This window comes from Montipora foliosa, chromosome 13 (assembly GCF_036669935.1).
Source record: "Montipora foliosa isolate CH-2021 chromosome 13, ASM3666993v2, whole genome shotgun sequence".
In the NCBI taxonomy this organism is placed as follows: Eukaryota; Metazoa; Cnidaria; class Anthozoa; order Scleractinia; family Acroporidae; genus Montipora; species Montipora foliosa.
Genome location: NC_090881.1, coordinates 4,386,918 through 4,389,417, shown reverse-complemented (window position 1 = coordinate 4,389,417; position 2,500 = coordinate 4,386,918). Strand labels below are relative to the sequence as shown.

Here is a 2,500-nt window from a genome sequence, read left to right as displayed (position 1 = left end):
AGCAGAGTGCAGTGAGGAGAGTGCAAGCCGTTTGAGGTAAGCAACAAACGTGCATCCAATCGGTCTTAATTTAAAAAAAAATAACACGTTTGCAAGCTTTTTTTTTTGTCTTTACTTTAACCTATTTTCCGTTTACTTGATGTAGGCCGGCTTCAAATCGTGTCTGCTCCGGCAGTCAGACAAGCGCCACACACGTGTCTCCTCTGCTAACATACTGTACCTTCAACAATTTCACCATTTCTATATCCGTGGATTGAGAACCATCGTATTTTTGGCAATGTCGGAAAAAGTTGTCGACTTCAGGATCCTACAAACAAATTAAGAAAGGCTTGGTAATCGTGGAAGCGTCATGTTCTTTGTAGCCGTCAATGAGATGGCGAGATCTTGGTCGAGTGTATGTATCTACAAATTTGGACACTCGCAAGACAGAGGAAAGGAACAGCCAGTTTGAAACAGTTGGGATATTGGCTTCAGTATTTGGGAAATAGTGTCTGCTCTAGATACTCTGTAACTAAATTAGCGTCACAGCGTATACCGTAAGAAACTGAATTTTAAGAGTATGAAACTCAGTCAGTCTCAAGCAAATCTTGCATGATTACCGTTACCAAGTTTTTCGATCAGACATTCTTAAGTTTGGTAAATTTAAGAAACCCTTAGGGTGTTTTAAACTGCATAATGTACAAAGTAAGACAAGAAAGAGCATAAATACAATTAAAAACAGATGTACGATATGCAAATTCAAAACTAACCTCTGTGTTGACCGTGGAAACAAGCTTGGTGCAGACTTTGAATAAGGGCTTTTCTCTGTCAACCCATTTTAATTCAGGGCCAGTGGTCTAGAGAAAATGGATAAAATGTTATTTTTTGCAATAAATGAAAAAGCAAACAACCTCAGGAAACAGTCCCGCCCCACAGCTTAATGCAACCAGAAGTAAAAGATTACACACGTCATTCGAGATGCATCTTGTTTCTTTGTCGTGCACTCCTTTGCCGTAATGAAATGTGTACATTATCTAATAATCTTTTAGTGCCTGTTTTACAAAGGCCATAATTGTAATTTGTGATAATTGTAAATTAGAGTAACTTGCTATTTTGTACATATCAGAGGCCTGCTGAGCCGTGTTAGGTGCGCAGTGGTTTGTGGGATTTAGGTTTGTAGTTTGATGTTAATAGGCAACTTTCACGATAGCGTCATTTGACTACAACTACCACAATTCAGTTTGTTTTTCTTTTCTTATTTAAATTTTGTATTCCCAGTGGGGTAAACATAACAATAGCTCCAATTAGCATGAGACAAGCAAAAACTAAAGGATTCTGGTACTTGCAGTCAAATGGCGTCATCATGCAAATGTGCTATTGGCTTTGTCATTTACAGTCAACATTCGCCGCGTGCACAAGTCCAGTTCATTTGTACAAATCTATACGCTTTATTTTCACATGAGGAAAAGGCTTATACAGCCAATCAGAATGGCGTACAGCTATTTCACATGTGCAAGTATAAACAATCAACGATAGCGTAAAGGCGTTTCCATGCCAATCGCTCGTGCATCTCGTGCATCTCGTACTTTGTTATTGAATTAAATTAAATTTCCATTTGGTTCTATTGTTGGTGAGTTTTTGTTTCTAATTTGCGTTCAGAAAACTATTTTAATGAAAATTCTCGCCTTATGTGTAATAAACAGTTCACGACATAGAAAGTGCTTTGTACGGGCTTTTATTCACTCGTTGTTTGTGTCGCCGCACTTTCTATGACGTAAACTATATATACATCAACCCTATTATAAAGAGAAGAGCAATACATCAGGGTGGGAAATGTAAACCGCTAAAAACCAGCGGGTGGAAAAAACCAGGGAAAGTGTACCTCCGACCAAAGCAGTGGTACTACCCTTTGGGTTCTAGGGTATTCTTATTGAAAAACACTGACTATTTACAATGTAAAAGAACGTTAACATAAACAGCCTAACGAAGGCATAAAGCATTATTTTCAGCGCGATATATATAGTTTACGTCATAGAAAGCACGACGTACGGGGTTTTATTCACGAGTTGTTTGTGTCAAAAACCCGAACGAGCGAGGAAGGAGCGAGTGAGGGTTTTTGACACAAACAACTCGTGAATAAAACCCCGTACAAAGCACTTTCTATGTCGTGAACTGTTTATTACACATAAGACGAGAATTTTCATTAAAATAGTTTTCTGAACGCAAATTAGGGCCCGTTTACATGGAAAGAGGATGATCCTAGCGCTGGGATCATCCTAGCACTAGGATCATCCGAGCGCGGTATGTTTTCAGCTTTCAGTTTACATGTGAAGGGTTGTATTTGGCCCCAGTGCTAGGATCATCCTACCGCTAGGATCATCCTATCTGAGAGGAGGGATGATCCTAGCGCTAGGAAGATCTTAGCACCATGTAAACTGCCTTCGTTCGGAAGTTCCTGGTACTAGGGACAAAAAAACAAACATGGCGGCGGCCGGGTGTTCACGGTATTCAGCTACCAAAG

General features: G+C 39.6%; 1 protein-coding gene and 1 long non-coding RNA gene across 3 annotated transcripts in view; one reads left to right on the top strand and one right to left on the bottom strand.

Annotated features, from left to right (window-relative positions):
* LOC137983869 (uncharacterized) overlaps positions 1–2,500 on the top strand; it is a 498,488-nt gene that overhangs the window by 347,121 nt on the left and 148,867 nt on the right. The window lies entirely within an intron of this gene.
* Positions 1–2,500, bottom strand: part of LOC137983858 (dedicator of cytokinesis protein 9-like) — a 265,413-nt gene that overhangs the window by 232,630 nt on the left and 30,283 nt on the right. Inside the window, exons 14-15 of the mRNA XM_068831030.1 lie at positions 750–836; positions 221–307 (exon numbers count right to left, since the gene is read on the bottom strand). Of these exons, the coding sequence (XP_068687131.1) occupies positions 221–307; positions 750–836 (174 nt within the window). The remainder of the gene's footprint in view (positions 1–220; positions 308–749; positions 837–2,500) is intronic.